This window comes from Lolium rigidum, chromosome 1 (genome assembly GCF_022539505.1).
Source record: "Lolium rigidum isolate FL_2022 chromosome 1, APGP_CSIRO_Lrig_0.1, whole genome shotgun sequence".
Classification (NCBI taxonomy): Eukaryota; Viridiplantae; Streptophyta; class Magnoliopsida; order Poales; family Poaceae; genus Lolium; species Lolium rigidum.
In genome coordinates, this window is record NC_061508.1 from 349,158,936 (window position 1) to 349,176,142 (window position 17,207).

At 46.5% G+C, this 17,207-nt stretch overlaps 1 protein-coding gene across 1 annotated transcript; it reads left to right on the forward strand.

Moving 5' to 3' along the window:
* The first annotated feature begins 15,633 nt into the window (after positions 1-15,633).
* LOC124684577 (transcription factor MYB77-like) lies at positions 15,634-16,524 on the forward strand. Its single transcript, XM_047218858.1, has one exon. The coding sequence runs from the start codon at positions 15,634-15,636 to the stop codon at positions 16,522-16,524; it is 891 nt and encodes a 296-aa protein (XP_047074814.1).
* Positions 16,525-17,207: the final 683 nt, after the last annotated feature.

A 17,207-nucleotide genomic window follows, 5' to 3' on the forward strand; every position in this document is an offset into this window, starting at 1 on the left:
AGTGTTGTTTAAAGGACTGATTATATGGGGAAAAAGATAGCATATATTTAATTGAGCCACATGTGCATATAGCATAAAACCACAAAACGACATGTGCATATAGCATGTAAAATAAACTACTTGATGCAGGAGGATAAGATTAATTGAGCCACCAACAGTGGTATTCATGTCCAAATAAATGACAGCAGGTTTATTAGGCCTACGACACAAATTCATCAATTTACAAAAAAAAAAAAGCTAGCACCAAGACCTCTAACAAGGAGATTATCTTCACCATAAGACGAATTAATCAACACTCCAATTATCAAATGATTACTATAAGCAGGCGTTAATCATTATCAAAGGCATTTACCAAAACAAGGGAAAGCTCAAAGGCAAGCCATTATCACCCAGCAAGCAAAAAACACTTGGACACTCAAACATGCATGCCATTATGTATCTTCAGTTTAGGAATAACTGCTAAGCACTGCAAAAACCACATAATAAGTCTGAGCTGGCTTCAGAAATGACCTTGAGGAACCTCTCGAACGTGAGACCTTCCAAGGGAGGGGCGACACCATGGGTAGCATCTCGGCGACTTGGATGCCAGTAGCATCTCAGTGGACATCACCACCACCACATCACCACCATTGGAAGGCACCACAGCCACCACAGGACCACCCTCGCCAACGCTTTAGGCTTCGCAGATGTTTCTTCATCTTAATGAAGACATGCTGCATCAAAACATGGATTCCAACAACTCAGCAAGCCACATGGCAGCATATGCAGTAACACAAGCAACATTAGTGTACATAGTTAATTTGCAACCAGATCAAAGAGGAGAAACTAGGCTAGAACAAATCAGAACAGGGGAAAAGAGAAGACCTTTTCCATGGCAGCATGTTGGTCGGCATCCCCCTTGTTGAGCATGGGATGCATCATGAAAAATTGGAGAAAGTGAGTTCTTAATCTCCAAAATGGGAGCAACATAATGTGGCGTTTGCATATTCAGTCTGGGAAAACGGCAGAAAAAATGCTTTTTAATTCCATTGGTAATATTGAGTTGGCACCTGATTAATTCTGCGTGCAAGTGAAAACATGTTACTGCAGTACAGCTATAAATTATTTACATCAGATAAAACATGCTGCATAGACTCAAACTCAACTTATTACTTTGATCTGACACACATGGATACCAAACCTTCTATACACAAACTCATACGATTCTATTACAGTACGTACTATAGTGGATTTCAATCGAGCCTATTAGAACCGAACCTTGAATAATGAGAGTACATGCAACCAATTAACATGACAATACATGATATTAGAAACTATGTGTAGTGCTAGAAGAAAATATTCAGTGTGTATCTGCAAAGTTTCAGCATTGGCACATCAATCGACAAAAGGGGAGACAGTCTTCATGTTCAAAGAAACAATATGAAGTCACGAACAGCTCAAGGAGTCGGTGGGATTACTATTTTGATCACACAACAAAATGTTGCAAAACAAAAAAGGACTAGAGTGCCAAAGCACTAGCCAGACACAGTGCACGAGAGTATATACACACAGACCAATATGCCAAGGTGACAACAAAATAATCATCAGGCATTATAACATACTAAACTGTAATAATCAGAGCAACTTCACTAACAGAGACATAGGTAGGAAGATACAGAGTAACTGACCAATATTAACTCAAACTATGACGAAATATTAGCACATCATCAGCATGTAGAACTCACCGAGAAGGAGAGGCCAACACCACCACCACTGTGGTTACAGAACGACGGACACACACACCTATGCACGGCGGTGGGACACCGACCAAAGGAAATAGATGTAGCCAAGAGGGCCATCCATGCCCTCAACAAAGAAGCATGAGTGACAAGAAGCAATAGCTTGTCATCATATACAAGACACAATGGGATCATACATATAAATTATCTCCAGGCAAATAAATTACAGTTTGCCTAATGATATTTAGTCTGGACAGACTTCTTAATTTAAAGATACAGGCCTTTCACCATCAGCAATCTTAGTAGAGGTTTGTATAATAAAACAAAAGAACAAACATAAGCATAAGATCACTGCTGGGATCCGACCCCTGCAGCCATGCCTACTCCATGTAGACAGACACACATATTGGGAACAGATTGGCATATAAATAAAGACCACCATAAACCCAGTGTAGAGAAGATAAAGCCCAAAATTGACTGTTGATAGAGGTAGATGAAAAGAGATCTTAACCGAAATTCAGAAAGGAAGAAACGAAACTCACTTGCACATCATACCAACACCAGTTATCAGTGCCATCACCAAATCGTAAAATTCATACAAAATGGCTTAGAAGTTCAAAACTATTCAAGTGAGCATGCTGCACAAAATTGCAACCAGATCTGTATGTCCGCTAGCAAAGGAAAACAACAGAGGAAAAAATAATTGCTTTGCTAACAAAAAGGTATTTGAAGCTTGTAATAAGCTTAACAAGCTGTAATAAATGACAGCTGCATTTGCAGAATTTTTTTATCAAAGTATTCCATAATGGATACAAACAAACATCAAGTAGCAAATTACAGAGAACCAGTATCTACTGCAGGAACCTTATGTGTCACTTCCAACTAGAAGCAAGAAAATAAGAATCCAGTGGAGCAAGATTCCTAGAATCTCAGAAATTCAGGGAGGAGAGGGGGGAGGAGAGTAGAAGTATGGGCTTACCAACAATGTTGAGTTGCGAAAAGTTGCCTGAAATTGGTGGTGTGGCACCATCACCAGCGACCAGGTTGAACAAGAGAGGCGACCTGCCTCCAGTTTGCGCAACTGATGCGACATGCATCCAAGTCGCTAACATATGGGACGATGCATACCCCTCCACTGCTCCATCTGCAACAACAACAAGGCATCACTAACATCAAACTAAAAAAAAGTTGCAACGCTTGCAAACTTTACAAATGAATTTGAGCATTAATCTCTTAGACCAGAGAACAAGAGTAGTAGATGTTGTATGAATTGGAGCATTAATCTCTGATACCAAAGAACAAAAGAAGACTAAATTTTGATATGCAGGAGTGGTGAAACCTTACAAATCGCTTGTACCATCTCAATGTCAATTGCTGTTGGAAAATATCATTAATTTTACACTAGATCTGGCTGCCATGGCTACCTCCTAGCCAGCTCCGCCAACTGAAAATCCCCTAAGATAAACACACAGAAAATGGAAATCCAGGTTCAGCCCACATTGAATACAAGTCAGGTTGAAGCTTGATATTCATCAAGTCAGCCAAACCGAGCCCACATGTTCAATAAAAACTCAAGGATAATCCAAAGCATCTCAAAGCTCAGTTCTTGAAGTAACATACCATCAAGATTGCTTCAACTTGTCCTCATTCGTTCTTCTTTGTAGCTACCATGCATTTGCAGAAGTAATTAGTAAGTTTATCAATTTGATAGCACAAGTAAGCTGTAATTTTATCAATTTGATACCACAAGTAATTAGTAAGTTCATCAATTTGACAGAATTAATAAACATACTACTTAGCAAAAAAGCCAAACTATTCACGGGATACATAGGAGACAAAACAGCAAGTCCACAAACATTGCTCTCACTTGACGGAACAACAAATAATTTCCCTTGACACATATTGACTTGAATTTCAGACCAGTCTACCGAACAAAGCAAGAGAAAATTTTAGTTACGAATGGTAACTTAATTAAACAAGCTACACAATCATATGCTAAGTAGTAGTAGCACAAATGGTTGCTTAACGAGCTCGTAATATAATACATGCTCGCATCCATACATGGAATTTCAAGCATAAGTAAACAAACAAGTACTATAGCCATTTCCAGGTTTTTTGGGCCTAACCTAGAACCATGAATAGGATATTGAAGTGCAGCAAGCCAGCACACATGTTTAGGAAACTAATAATCGAACCTCCTTTTCCCCCAAACAAGACATGCTCATATCTTGACTACTAAAATTAACTGGAAAGCCATTCAAAACCAAAATATTCTTTTGGTGCAGCAGGAGCATGATTCATTAATTTGCCCTCTATGCAAAACATATATACATGGGTATTACAAGGAAAAAAGGCAGGATCTAGATAACCTTATGTGGGAGGGGCGAGCCAACATGTCGTGGTGTACGCCAGCATCAGCATCTCCGCGTCGTGGACACAGAGGTCACCACAAGCACAGCTTCACCATCGGATGGCACCACCACCACAACAAACCACCAAAACAACAATGTAGCCTCTGCAAAATTCAAACCGAAGCAAATCTTGCAGTTAAGTCAAGGCAGAACCCGAGGCAAGCAAGTTAGGGAGGATGGAAATCGAAGCAAATGTGCTAACTTTCCACAGACGAGGTGGAGACGAGCTTCAGGCTGTCGGAGCACGTGCGATAGAGGGAGCACAGGGAACATCAGGTGCAGGAGGAAGGCGGAGGAGACCTTCTGGTGGAGGAACGACCGGTCGGACGGCGGCACCGACGCCGGTGCCGGAGAAGACTTTGGGGCGCACTGGAGGCGGCGGTACTGAGGGCCTGGCGTAGGTACGGGGAGTGACGCCCACGGCCGGCGCAGCATCCCGCGAGGCCCAGCCGGAGCCGTGTCGTCCTGGACGGCCAGCCGGCAGGTGAGCTTCTGGCCCTTGCTGGATGCGCGGATGCAGGCACGGGGTTGCGTGGTCATGGCGGGATTCGGATAGGTGGGAGTCGCTGTGAGCTGCGGAGGCAAGGGAGAAGGTTGAGCGGCCGGAGAAGGGCGGCGAGGTCGGTGGTCGGCGGCGCGGTCGCGGATGGGGAGAGAATCAAGGCGAAAGGGTCGAGAGAACAAGGGGAGTGGGGCTGGTCTGCGCCTGAGGATGCACTTCAGGCTGCCTATATGGGGTAATTTCGTCGCCCGCCCGCTCGGCCCAAATTTTTGTGTCCCGCTCAGTTGTACTCGAGTGGGTTAGAATTTGACGGACAGCTCATCGATCCGTGGCAACTTCCTTTAGATCCCATCTCACCCGTCCAGTCTGCTATCATCCAACGACAGGTGTTGCTGTCCTTCTCCCTCTCGTTCATGCCTAGCATCAAGGCAGATCTAGGTGAAATATATGTGTCTCCTCAATTGCATAGGTTTAGTATGGTCCAAATATTTTGCCTCCTGCTCAAGATAAAGTACAATTTCGGCACCAAAAATCTAATGTCCATGGCAAGATCCTCTGGTGGTTCCAAATGTTTGTACCTTTGTCAGTCCATATGCGTAGGTGTGTGTAATGTAGACCTATCGATGAAACCATGCATTTGATTTCATGTAGCAGTGGCGGAACCGGGAATACCAACTAGTGTTGTCAAAACTTTAAGTTTTTTTGGAGTGATGTCAAAAATTAGGATTTATGGGGTCGATTATGGTTTATCCAAAGCTAAAATTTATTTGCACACCCTCTTTTTGTGTTGTCCAATTAACCACACAATCATAGTACCTCTCCGCCCAGTGGCATGTAGTAGCTAGTTCCATATGTGTACATGTGCGTGTGACCACATGTGATGGCGAAAACATGGGTTTGTGTGAATGGACATGCAACTTCACTTTTCATGTTAGGTTACACTATAATGTTTCCAAAAATATTCCATTGAGTTTCGGGATAACATGGATTAGTTATAGGATAGGCGCAACACCTCGTGTGAAGCAGTCTTGGTTTGGCGATGGCGGAGGACCTATAGAGTCGAGATCATGCCACATGTCTCGGTCCATCAAGAACATCACGACACGGAAGGCGGTATCGACCACTAGAAGAAATGAGGGGATGTAATGACAGCAATACCACAACCGTATAAAACATTCGACCTTTGGGTAGTATTGCTGCCATGGTTCATCCCAGAGGGCCACGTGGACTTCCATCCATGAGCCCCCCCCCCCTCCCCGCGCAAACCAGATGTCTGATCCGGTCCATAGCTCCCTCTCTCTCCCCTCCGTGAGGCCCCCTCACTTGAGACTGGAGACTCGCCGAACACACAACGACACAGCTCCTCCGCAGCAACAGGAAGGACAATGCCGGTGAAGAAGGAGGTGACACTACTAGGAAAATCCCTATTACTGGCGCACCAAATTAGCTTATCCCCAGCACACCAGCGCCTGTTGGTGATAACAGGCCAGTGATATTTGCCTACCGCCGGCGCACTGGACCGTTCGCCAGCGGTACATCGTTATAGCACCAGCGCACTTGATGTGTTCTTCGGTGGTAGTATGAATAGGGAACAAAAAAAAGTCCCACCCACCACCGCCCCACCACGTGCCTATCCATTATTACTTTATCATTATATTTACATAGCACCAGTAAAAAGGAAACAAAATTACAACTGCCAACGAATTTTGCACAAAATTACAGTTGCCCGCGAATTTTGCACAGCAACTCAAGCTTCCATGTGTCGCCGCAACTGGTGACCCCGATGTCGCAGCTCTAACTGGTCGCATCGACGCCCCCAACCATGGAAGATGATAGGGTGGTGGTGCTTGATAATGCACTCGAGAATGAGCGGCCTGACGCCGGCACCGACGCCCTTGTATTGACTATAGTCGAGATCGACACCATCAAAAGGTAACTCATTAGTTAGTCCTCCGCGTCATCTTCTTTAACTATATATGCCTTTCGTGAATGCCATCTCATGATGCCCAACATGCCCTAGACTCAGGACGAACCTTGCATACTCCTGCATACGGTGGAGCCCGGCGGCCAGTTAATGGAAGTTGCTAGCGGCACTGTCATGGCCAGCCGCGATATGCACCATGCTAGAATTGCGGAAGACCTGATGAAGGTCAAGTTGGCTATGGTAGTGCCGGAGTACCACGACATCATCCTCCCCATCAACCTCCGGGCGCAGAAGAGGACGGCATTATGGTCCTTGGGGATTGCACCTCATGGATTATGACATGGCCGAAGAACCAGATTCATCTGGGGGGTCTTCCAAGTGTTAGGCGCAACACCGGCGCCACCTCCCCTATCATCCGGCCCAAGATCGCCCGGCCCCACGCTGCCGCCACCCTGAAGGAACCGGCGGTCGCCGCCGCCACCTTTAAGGACCCGGTGGTCGCCGCTGCCACCTTTAAGGAACCGGCGGTCGCTGCCGCCACCCGGAAGGAACCGGCGTTCGCCGCCACCACCCGGAAGGAACCGGCGATCGCCGCCACCACCACACGCCACCAACAGTTGTTGGGAACGCTACCGCAACGACCGTCGACCAAAGGCAAGGTACGCCAAGCGTCGACATCGCAACCGCCACCACCTATGGTCGTGGACATGGCGCCACTTGATGGAAACGATGGAGATGATGATGAAAACATCGATGCCTACATCAACACTAGCGCATGCAGGCAAGTTATGTACATGCCTCCTATGGATGAAGAAGCCTTCCGCACTCACGGCGATCAACTTGGTCATCCCACTATAGTCACGCAGCGCTTGACCTTCACGGGTTTTTCTCTGCAAGACACTCCTCCGGAGGCTGGCAATCCAGCTCAAGTCAAACCGGCTACCATTTTTCAGTCACACAGCGCCCTACCACCCAAATCAATCCCATCACCCCAAGCAACACCAGCACCACCAGCACCCCAAGCAACCCCAGCACCCCAAGCACCACCATCAGCACCACCAGCACCAACAACACCCCCAACAGGTCAGGCGAAGAAGCCAAGGAAGAGAAGTAATAAAAAGGGCGCATCTTCGAGCCAACCTTTTCCTAAGAGGATCCGGGCCGACGACGTGATACCATCGACACCGGATGGCTTGCCCTGGTGTCATGAAGCTGGTAAACCGATGCTACCTAAGGATCTGGAACACCTCGCAAGTTGACCAATTCTCCCTTTGGAGTACAGTATTCAATGTCCAGAGGGCATGCTTCTTAAAGACAAGGATAAAAAAAATTCAGTGACGCACCTATTTATGTGGCGCATGTGGCCCAGGTGCGCCACATAACCTCTTATTTCTGTGGCACATCGTCTCTGGTGCGCCACAAAATGTCTTAATTCAGTGGCGCATGGGCTGGTGCGCCACTGAATTCTTTTTTTTGTGGCGAAGATTCTGTGGCTCACCGCACATGCGCCCCAGAATAGCCTTTTTGGTGTGACACTAATGAGCCTTTTCCTACTAGTGAACACACAACGACACAACTCCTCCGCAACAACGAGAAGGACAACATCGGTGAATAAGGAGGTGAAGAAGGAGGCGCTAGGCTCGCTTCCACGTGCGCACCTTGACCTTCTCCACCCCAAGGAGGAAGACGTCCACCCGCCGCTGGTGGGGAAGAAGTGGTGGGAAATGGAGCTCGAGGCCCAGGCAGCTTACCGCGGCCCCGATGACCCGGACGACATGCTAGCCAGCACCTGCTCATCGGTCACTCCATCAACGAGGACTACCGGCAGGTGACCTACAGCGTGTGGGAGGCGGAGCTGTGGTCCGCCAAGGACTCCATCAATTTCGTAGACCTCGCCACCGCCGCTCCTTCTCCACCACCGGCACGAAAAGAGGAGGAGGAGTACTGGGAGTTCCCCGACGATGACGACGACAACACGGAAAGCGACGACTACAATGCCTTCAACCCACTAGTTTAATTTTTGTATATTCATCTCCTTTTGTACAAACTCTATAAATGGAATGAAATCCTCCGTCTTTTGCATTTTTGAATTTTTCACTTTTATTGAGGTCTCCATTTGGGCTGTGGCCGTGTGGGGAAACTTTCCCCAAATGGAGGAAGGCATGTCGGCAACCCCGATAGGCCTATTTGGGGGGGGGTGTGGATATGCTCTTACAAACTTAACATATTTCATAAATGAAAATAGCACATGACAGATGTAAAGCATAAGATATGAAGAAGCATGTATATGTATACACCATCACTATTTATGCCTCCCCAAAGTTCACCTTTATTATTTTCTAGATGTGTCCATTGTCTTAGATTTCAAAATGTCTAAAAATTCCGAAACAAACATCCAGGTGTACATCTACACATTCTATGTTCACACACTAACTTTTGCAAAGAAATGACATTTTTTATGGGCTGCATAAAAAAGATATTTTTTTGGTGATCCAAAATAGCTTTTTATGAGGCATGTTTTTATCTTTTTTATGTAGGCCACACAAAATTTCGTTTTTCACAAACTTTTGTGAGTGACATAGAATGTCGAGATGCACACCTGGAATATTTTTCCAGAATTTGTTTCCATTTTAAAATAAACTAAAGCTGCATTTTTCTTAATAGGCACATCTAGACCTATGAGCCAAAACACCATGTCCCGTTAAAGGACTTCTGATTTTCATTGGATTTTCTGTCCTACTGCTAATGCGTAATGTCATATCGATCATGTTCATGCGGGAGTATGCGTAAAGTTTTTCATGCGGGCAGCAAAAGTAGCGCTTACATCACTTGAGACATTCACGTGTTTAACAAGTTCAATTCAATTTTGTTCTCTAGCTAGTAGCATTGATTTGATTTCAAGTGAGCCACTCCAGTGTGCTTTACAATGAGCACCCGGGGCGGAGGGAGGAGCGCCGAGGTAGGGGAGGACGGGCGAGATGTGGGGGATGAGGCAGCGACGGAGAAGCTATCCCGAACAGCTAGGGTTTTAAGGTGGTGTGAGCTGGAGATTTCGCGCCATGGAATAGAGAGAGGGGGCATGTGGGGTTCCGGGACGATGGTCGGAGGGGCAAGGTCAATATCTGACATCTAGGCCGACAACGGGAGTGAGGGGCTCGGGAGGCGGATAGGTTTCAAAGAAGTTGTTCTCGGCGAGGGAATGAGGTTCAAGCCGGGAAGGTAGCGCTAGAGATTTTGATCTATTCCCAGAAGCCCTAATTCAAATTACGTTTGGCATCTGAGCCAAAATCTAGTGCGTTGGCGCATTGAAACTTTGGGTGTTTGATGAAAGTCATGTGGGATGATCCGTGGGTAGTATGGTTGTTTCTTATGATTGGATGGAGACACCCACGGATGGAGGATTGTCCTGCTCTATTTTACTTTCATCAACTCAAAAGGCACAAAATGGATGGATGTGATAGCATGTAGTTAGATCCATATGAGTCGAGGCATGACGAGTTCGGGGAAAACACGGATATAGTCTACTTTTGGATATATGAGGTTGGGCACAAAATGGATGCATGTGATAGCATGTAGTTAGATCTATATAACATGGAGACACATGCACACTGTAACACTTATAATGGTAAGGATATATTCCAAGAGACTACTTTTGGATATATGAGTTGAGGCATGACGAGTTCAGGGATAACACGGATTACATAGTAGGCGTGAGAACCTCAAGGGAAGCAAACATGGCCTAACGAGGGTGGAGAACCTAGCTACTGAGTTGACACTACACCACATGCATAGGCATGACATCCAGCTCGCCAAAAGCTGATGCAGAGTCAAGCACATACCAAGGAGACACAAATTAGTACGACCCCTTAGGTCAAAGTAATGCATTCTCGGAGACCTAGAAGAACCGAGGGGGAGTATGCAAACAACAAGCACAAGAACATCGAGGAGCATCGCTGGCATGATCGAAAAGCATTTGATGACCGAGGCTACGCGGTGACACTATAGTGATCTAGGCGAAGCCGTAAAAGAACACACGGAATCGAAGTGTTGTCAACATGGTCGAAAGCCGACGCTACCCCCTGACATCTAGGACAGTTTGCATGGGACTCCACATACACAAAATATCTACATCATGGGCAGAGTCGAAAGGCTGGAGGGACGGAAAGGGGCACAAGCCATTGAGCTTCCACATTTATTTTCAAATTGGGATCACAGAAGCATGAATCACATGTACTGTAATCAACGATGTTGATAACTCATCCAAAAACTTACAAGCACATGACCACATGTATTTCATCTATTCGGTTTGTATCAAATGAAAATCCAATCCAACTGCCTCTATGCAAGAAATATATTTGAGGCAAGCATCACACACCTACAATGTTCCGATGTCTTATCGCATTTGGTCCAGTCATTCCAGTCTCGCCATCTTGCCTTGTTGGTCATAGGCGGTGTCGACGTGGTTATAATGCACATGAGATATCAATTTTCACATATTAGTAATTATAATGCACATGAAATAACTGGCATTAACAATCATACCATAAGTTCACCGGTTCGACATTAAAGATTTGTAAGGAAGATGACATAAAATAATAGATATGTCAATATACGACTTTGTCATTGAAGACTACCCCTCCCACTATATTCAATACTAGATATAAGTCCTCTTATTAATTTTGGGAATGTAGTGTTAAAATATCTAAGCTTCTAGATAAAACTTAGAGAAAATAAAGAGGGTTCTTATGACACTTCATCGTGTGATTTCAACCGAAGCCTTGTTATGAGGGCAAACGATTTCTATTGTTTAGTTTTCCATCGAAAATCGCGATGAATCCAGGTGAATTTCCTTCTTTTTAAATGGGTCATAGGAATTTGACCACCCAAAATAGGTATTTTATAGGAGTTTCCTTAGTGTCCTAGAACTGGGAGCTTTTCACTATAAGTCAAGAGTCTTTCTGCAAGATGGGGGCGCGCTTTCACCCCTTGCTCATGTGAGTTCAGACAAATTCTATGTTCATGTGGGCTCCGCATTGTCTCCCGCCTAGCTTTCCATATGAATTTACTCTTAGTTTACATTAGATTAGGTTATAGGAACATGAGAAACCGATAAAGAGGCAAAAGCGTAAAATGAGTGGATCAGCGACCTTGAAGTGGGAATTTTGCACCGTAAGTTCAGAATCTTCACCGAGTATATCATTCTTCTTGGGTTTGGCGGCAGGGGTTCGCCATCAACAACATGGTGTGGCGGTGGCGATAGATCACTATGTAAAATGTAGGTAAGTAATAAAAATGGATATAATCATTTCACACTGCTCTCTATAAAATGTAGTTACGTAATAAAATTTCCCCTTAAAATCCTTTTCTAACAAGTTATACACATATTTGTGAATTAACGAAAACATTATCTATAAATTAGTCACAAATTTATAATCTCTCCAGCTCCGCGAGTGAAGGAGGTGGCACTTCAAAGATGTTTGTTGACCTTTACTCGATAAACCAACATTATATACCCTTGCTAGGACACACACAAAAGAGGGAAGTATTTTTTACCCCTTCCTTGTGCGATTTCATATGAAACACTTCTATGTGGGCCCGAACATCTAATCCTAGCTTTTCATCATGTTTTGGATTTCAAAATCCGCAAAAACGAACTTGTGTTTGAGACACGAGTCGATGTTCAATGACGTCAAGAAAAGAGAATGGAAAGAACAAGCCAGAAAGGAACAATAGGAAATGAGTGAGGAGAACGAGTGCGGGAAAGAGATGGCGGGAAAGGGAGTGTGTAAAAGATGCCAAAAATATCGACGGGAGAGACTAGCACGACATGCCCATCTCTCGAAGGATAGTAGATAGCAGCCGCGTCTAGTAACACAATGTAGCCACGATTGATTAGATACAACAACAGGGGCGGCGCTACAAGTTGACCAACCTGGACCGTGGCCCATCCTTAGATTTGAGTATTCACTTGTATAATTCTGGCCCACTAGTAAGATATTGGCCAATATATGTGGTGTTTAGCCCTATTTTGTTCAGCGGTCCAGTCTTACAATTGTTGCATGCTCCGCCACTGTACAACAAGTCCTTATTCAATAGTGTACTCCATGTACGATCAAGTGATCAAGTCCATGGATGAATATAGAAGCCTTGTCGCAAACGGGAAGTTGCATGCCATCTCCATGCATGCACGAGAGACTACACATGAAAAACAAGAAAAGACAGTCTAGCTAGGGAGGCAGGTTTTGCTTCACTTGAAAATGAAATACTCCCTCCGTCTTATTAAATTTATATGAGAGTTGTCTAAATTTAAATATATGTAGACACCAAAAGTATCTAGATACAACCAAATATTGAGAAATGTTATACACATTTCATGAGACTGTATTTTACGTACTATCGAGCTTCCAATTTATTTCTAGTCATTGGAATCAATATAGCTGGCACGCATATGCACACGACCTGCTAAACCTGCGGTCTGGTCAGTATGTGTACATCTATTCAAAGTTGATCAACCTTGTCACGCAGCTAGTTAGGCACCATGGTAGGGTTTGAAGGAGACCAGTGCATATCGTTAGATATAAACGAAATGGACGGGCTAGAGCAGATGCCACGGATCGATGACATGGCGGGCATATGATTGCCCCTGCGGTACAAAATAGCTACTACGTAGTACCTAGTTAGCATGTACAGTATCCTGGCTAGCTAGTCGGATTAGGCTGGGCGGGAAGGTAAAATTACACTACATACGTACTACTTTTGCCCCTTTGACCAGCTACTGCACATGCCCATGCATGGATGCACCTTCATGGCTGGTTGCTTCCGATAGTAAAATATCTACTACCTCCATACTGGTTTACAGAGTAATTACGCATTTCGAGAAAAAAAATTGACTACAAATTTAGACAACAAAACATGAGATATATGCCACAAAAATCATACCATAAGATTCATGTTCAAAAGAAGTTCCAATGGTATAATTTTTGTGATAAGATTTTATATTTTTGTTGTCCAAATTAGTAGCTAATTTTTTTTCTCGAAATACATAATAAACCCTATAAACCAGTACATAGAAGTACTACCAACTTAGAGCAAGTAAATAAATCCTAGTCAGCTCGTTATAAAGATTAAAATAATATATTATTGCTTAGTTGGAGGAGAGAAAGGAGGAGTGAGAAAAGGAGCAGGCTCTAATGCAAGAACCAGCTCTAGCACATGCTCCTAGCTAGGCACTTTGTGAGAGTGAAGGGTGGGCCACATATTAATAAAGTAGGACATGTTTATGGCTCACTATTGTATATGTTGACTCTAAGTTGGCTATAGATGACATGTCACTTGGCTTATAGCCAGCAGTTGGCTATATTATTCAACTTGCTCTTAGCACACCAATAAAGCTTGCTGACTAGGAACACCACGCCCCCCAACAAAATGTCAAGAACAAGGAGAGCAACTCATAGGCCGGGAAACAAAACAAGACACGCTAGACTAACCACGCACGACGCAGAACTACGGGTCGACTATCCCTACTCCCTTTATTTTCTCTTTTGTTCGTGTTTAGAGTTTAGTTAAAGTTAAACTCTATCAAGTTTGACAAAAAAAAAATATAGTAAGAGACATCCATAGTATTAATTGCATGCAATATGAAACAAACTTTATTACAATTCCAATACTAGGGTACCAAAAGATGGAAGTCTAACGCCGAAAGCAACGGTGGAAGCGAGATTGCATGTCCTTGTTAGGTGACTGGTGAGTTTGACGCCAAACTGCACCATTTGCATCACATGTGATAATATACTGCTATTTTGGGCCCCACCTGTCATCCCCATTTCACCCTCTCTCTATCCCGGTGGATTCGCCACTCTCCCACCACCCGACCAGATGCCACACACCCTTCCTCGGTCACAACCCTACACGACATCGCTCTGGCGAGCCGCATTTCGCATCTCTCCGCTGCTCCATGGTGGCATGACAAGCTCGAAAGTCGGCAGTTGGTACATGGTTGCGCATAGTTTGGTAGCCATGGCACGCGACGCTGCCGTATGTTGGGAACGCCAAGCAGCGTGGCACCTCCAGCGTGTTTGGAAGATGGAGGGAGAACAAGGCGACACTATGGTTTCCTAGGGGCGACGCAAGGAAATATGGTCCGTAGACTGATGGTGGTAATGGTGGCGCTTTGCGGCCGCGCGCGCTGGCGCTTGAGCAAGGGTGCGGAGCCACGCGGGTTGCCAATGCAACCAAGGTGTAAAGTAGGCCAAAAGGATAGGCCTTTTTTGGTTTTTTGGTTGAGGAATCCAAAAGGCAATGCAAATTAATGCTGATGGATAGAGGTACATATATAAAGTAGGTGGTGAAATTAAGGATTAAAATGCGCGGGGGAACTGGTGGTGATTTTGGACGACGTACGCAGCGTAAAGTGCATGCTTCGATCATCTCAAAAAAAAAAAAGTGCATGCTTCGACCAAGTGATCGGTTTGAGCGAGGGAGCGAAGGAAGCGAGTGGCGTGACGGGCGACCCAATGAGTTGAGCAAATATTATAGGGTAACCAGTTTGGTCACGTGCTCGTTTGGTTGCATGAACTGGCGGCGGAAAAAACGAAACGAGTCGCTCCACATCTAGTGTACGTGTATTTAGCGAGCGAACGAACGGACCGGGTGGCGTGACGGCCGGCCGACGCAACCAGTCGAGCGAGGGGCCACGCCTTTACACGACCGCGCCCGACATAGTAGTAGTACCTCTCCTCGCGCACGTTCCGCCCCCGCGGGTGTTGGAGCCATCCGCGCCGCAGGAGATGAGCTGGACGGGTCCTCCGTTTTAGATTTTGGAACCCACGTAGGCAAAATCCACCCCCACGACCTGACTGGGTCCCACCGGCCAACGTTCCATCCTCACAGCCAAAACGGCAAGCGACCCGGGTAGAATCTACGCAACGACTCGTGCTCGCCCCGCGCTATAAATTAGCTCCTCCTCTCCCCCTTCCTCCGTACTCAACCTCGACCACCGCTGCCGTTCGCCTCGCCACCCACAGCACAGACCAATCACCATCCCGTTCCAGCCGCAGCAGCCCAGCCAGAGCACGCGCGATGGGAGCAGCGGGAGCGGACGTGGAGTGCGACCGGATCAGGGGGCCCTGGAGCCCGGAGGAGGACGAGGCGCTGCGGCGGCTCGTGGAGCGCCACGGCGCGCGCAACTGGACGGCGATCGGGCGCGGGGTCCCCGGCCGCTCGGGCAAGTCGTGCCGCCTCCGGTGGTGCAACCAGCTCTCGCCGCAGGTGGAGCGCCGCCCCTTCACGCCCGACGAGGACGCCGCCATCGCCGCCGCGCACGCCAGGATAGGCAACCGCTGGGCCGCCATCGCGCGCCTCCTCCACGGACGCACCGACAACGCCGTCAAGAACCACTGGAACTGCTCCCTCAAGCGCAGGCTCGCCGTCGCCGAGGCCGGCGAGGGCGAGCAGGAGCGGCCTTGCAAACGGGCGAGCACCTCGCCGGAGAGCAGCCCGTCGGGATCGGGGTCCGGGTCGGACCGCAGCGACCTCAGCCATGGCGGAGTTGGCGTGTTCCACGGGCAGGTGTACCGCCCGGTGGCGCGGACAGGTGGGTTCGAGCCGGCCGACTGCGCCATGAGCCGGCGGCACGAGGTGGTGGAGGAGCCGGAGGACCCCCTCACGTCGCTCTCCCTCTCCCTCCCCGGCATGGACGCCGCCGTCCAGAGCGGGTTCCGCCACGACAACTCCCACAGCCACTTCCACCAACCACCTTCTTCCTCCCCGCCGCCAACCGCCGCGCCTGCGATGTCGACCTACAACTTCAGCCCCGCGTTCGCGGCGGCGATGCAGGACATGATCCGCGACGAGGTGCACAGGTACATGGCGGGCGTCGGGTGCGGCGTGGACCTGTCGATGCCGCAGGTGATGGAGGGCGTGATGCGCGCGGCGTTACAGCGCGCCGGCGGAGTCGCCAGAATGCAGTGATCAGTCTGCTCACTCCCAGTGGCATTTTGCTTCATTCTTTAGGATCTGAACTGAAATTAGCAATTAATGTGACAAAGAAAAACAGAGGAAGAACTGGCCAAAGCTAGGCTAAGCCGAGGCTTTGCTTCAGTCTGTACATACATGAATGAAAAGAAAGATGTGTTGAATTTCCAAGTTCAGATTTCAGCCATGCCATATTAGTTTATTTTACTGCAAGTAGCAAAGTACGGCGAGTGATCTGAAGCGAAAAAAGCATCCCTCTTGCATCTGAAGCGCTGAAACACGGAGATAAATACATAGTGCTGCAAGTGGTGTAAAATCAAACAAATATGTGAACTCTAGTTGAGGGCAATGTAATTATGTAGCTGCTGACAGAGGTACCAATCATGTTCTCTCAATGTTAACTGAAATAATTTGCACCGTATCATTAATGGTTCATGGTAGCAAGTATCAACATTCAGGATATTGACATCTCATACATTCGGGAAAAAACTCCTATCTTAGGAAAAGCTCTCCACCCATGGAAGCCGCACATGTAGAGAAATGAAGACCGACTTGTGTATAATACTTGGAAAATAAATTGATTCTAAATGAGATGTTTGTGTTAGGATGATTATTGGTATATAAAAAGTTATGCCCTCAGTTTGCCACATGTTGAATATCTGGTCGATAGTAATTATTTG